Raw genomic sequence first — 2,524 nt, 5'->3', positions numbered from 1 at the left:
ACTCCCCCGACCTTTGGGCAGCACTATAAGGGGCTGGGGGTGGGGGCGAGGAGGCTGTGACAGGCTGCAGACTGCCCTGAGTGGCTCTGAAGGCCAGCGTTTGCCAGTCTCCATCAAAACACTGGAAGATGCAGACGAGGCACTGCCATGTTCAGTTCTGTCACAGGGTTGCTGCAAATAGGCGTGGCTCTGCATGGAGGGCCTGTCAGACGCTCTCCCTCCCATGTTGGAGACCCACTTCCCTGCTTGGTCAAGGAAAGGTACAGATCTCAAGCAAGGTTGCCGCCCAGAAAACCGACTGCCTAAGAAGAGATCATTGATCCTTGCTCAAGGTTTCTTCCCTTTCTAGACCTGAAGACTAAACTTTCAACAGAAACTGTTTCCAAAATAACTCAGCTGGTCTCCTGCTTCCTTATCCCTCATCTTAGGCTCCAGCAAGGGGCTGGACAAGAAAAAAAAACATGAGGTGGGGGAGGGAAGAGGGTATGATTTCTCTGCCTTGCCCCAGCCCCCAGCCAATGCCAGAGAACAGTGTTAGATGAGATCAGAAACCAAGGCCAGGGCCCCTCACCCGGGCCAAGGAGGAGCCACAGAGCTCAGGCCAAAGTCCAAGGCCAGTTAACAGTGACTTGTCCCACCTCTACCTTGCTGATTACAAACGGAAAGAGAAAGTAGTTGTGGCCAAAGCTCGGGTCCTATTCTGGAGGTAGGGGGCCCGCTAGTGCTTCAGGGCTCCTTTAGCCAGGTTCTGCTGGGGGAAAATGGGGTAGCGGCAAGAGGAGCCATCAGGTCTGTGTCAGCAAGTATGAGATCTGATACACGGCAGCGGCTGCCTGTTCTCCCCAGCCTTGCCAGGGAGGATGGCTGCACACGGTTCCCAGGCTCAGCCTGGGGGGGCTGTGGGTGTTGTGGGTGGCAGGGAGTAGGAAAGAACTAGTCTGCTGGTTTTCTCTCAAAGCCCTAACTGTGAATTAACAGACACACTCAGTGAGGGTCCTGAATGGAACAAGTGGTCCTCAGGCCAATCAAGGGGTCTCTCCAGAGGCACTCTCTGATCAAGCTCTGCAGCCCCCACCTCGAGGGCACGGGAATAGGCATCTGATTGTCACCGACGCCACACTGTACTGCACTGTCATTTGGCACAAGTGAGGAGGTGCAGCATGGTGCGTGGGGCTGGGGATCATGAGAAAACTGGCGCTCCTGTTGGGAAAAGGCAGTGCTCTTGGCCTGAAAAGGCCAGCAACGGAGTGAGGCTTCTAGGCTTGAAAAAGCTGGCTCATTCGAGGCACCCCAAACTTTGATCTCCCATCCCCATTTCATGAGGTTTCAGTGCGCAATAGGGGCCTGAACAGCTCCGCCCACCTGCTCCCACTGCCCCGGTGCCTTCCGCCCAGCCACGTTCTTCCTGGGGAAGGAGGACGGGTAGAAAAGCTTCCTCCGGCCCCTGCAGCCCACTCCCAATCTACACTGAGCTGTCTTTGTCCTGGCCTGTCCCTGGAGACTGGCAGGGTGCTACCCACATCCACCCCCAAACCTAGGCCCCCCCGACTGCCATTCATTTTCTCCCTCCACCTCACCTCCCAACCACCCAAGCTCCCCCACCCCTCTCCTTGGAAATCCATCTTCTCATGGACCCAAACACAACACTCTTACCCCATTTAAAAAATTCTGTCTTTCTAGAGCAACAGTCTTAACCCACTAGTAACCTCGGAACCTTTTCTAGCTACTTCCAAATTAACCCCAAGGGCCCCTGTCCCCCGACTACTGGCAAGCCCCACTCTCACCATCCCTTTTCACCACCTCCACGACCCCATCCTTCTCCGTCCGGAAGCCTTCAAGAGCATCTTCTAATCTCCGCTGCCACCCACCCCAGGCTCTTCCTCCCGTAAGCTTGCACCTCACCCTCCTCCTCCTCTGCAGTGCTGGGCTTTGGAGACCACCCTCCCCCACCCCCGAGAGTCTCATCTGTAGAAGTGACCGCCCATCCCTGACCCTCTCCTCTGCCCCACAGGAGCCCAGGGGTCGCCCCTCCCCGCCCAGGCCCAGCTACCCTCCACCACCCCATCCAGGAGGAGCCCAGCCTCCCTTCGTCCCCCGTTCCCCGCATCCTCTCAGGACCAAACGCCTTCATCAGGGCCTAAATAGCTCCCCTCCCCAGCCCATCTTTCTCATTTCGTCCCCTGGGGTCCAAACACCTCCATTCTGAGACCCAACGCCCCATCCTGGGTCCAAAATCCTTTTAAGCGGTCCCACTGAGGGTCCCGATCCTCCATCCGGGGTTCAAATGTCCCCTTTAGGGACTCAGATAACCATTTGTGGGCTTAAACATCCCATTTGGTGCTAAAGTCGCTTCTGGAAACCTTTGGGGATTCAGACGTCCCGCTCTGGGTTCAACGGCCCCCAACAACGGGGGTAGAAAGCGGTCCCGAGGCTCTCGCCGGGCCCGGACGCCCCCCACTCTGGGCTCCATCGCCCCCTCAGGGGTCCTGCCCCGCTAAGCCCGCCTCAGAGCCCGCAGCCTCGG

General features: G+C 57.6%; 1 protein-coding gene across 2 annotated transcripts in view; it reads right to left on the bottom strand.

Annotated features, from left to right (window-relative positions):
* The window catches only part of CALM3 (calmodulin 3 (phosphorylase kinase, delta)), a 10,335-nt gene extending 8,417 nt beyond the window's left edge, over positions 1-1,918 (bottom strand). Inside the window, exons 1-2 of one of the 2 annotated variants that reach the window (XM_011969531.1) lie at positions 1,903-1,918; positions 1,363-1,405 (exon numbers count right to left, since the gene is read on the bottom strand). Coding sequence is in view for 1 of the 2 variants with exons in the window: in XM_011969522.1 (XP_011824912.1) it covers positions 1,785-1,787 (3 nt within the window). In the remaining variant the exon portion in view is untranslated. The other variant, XM_011969522.1, reaches the window with a different exon arrangement.
* Between the last annotated feature and the right edge of the window lie 606 nt (positions 1,919-2,524).

The sequence above is a fragment of the Mandrillus leucophaeus genome, unplaced genomic scaffold, assembly GCF_000951045.1.
Source record: "Mandrillus leucophaeus isolate KB7577 unplaced genomic scaffold, Mleu.le_1.0 Scaffold120, whole genome shotgun sequence".
Classification (NCBI taxonomy): Eukaryota; Metazoa; Chordata; class Mammalia; order Primates; family Cercopithecidae; genus Mandrillus; species Mandrillus leucophaeus.
The sequence above is the reverse complement of the archived record's forward strand: the minus strand, read 5'-3'. Positions and strand labels throughout refer to the sequence as shown.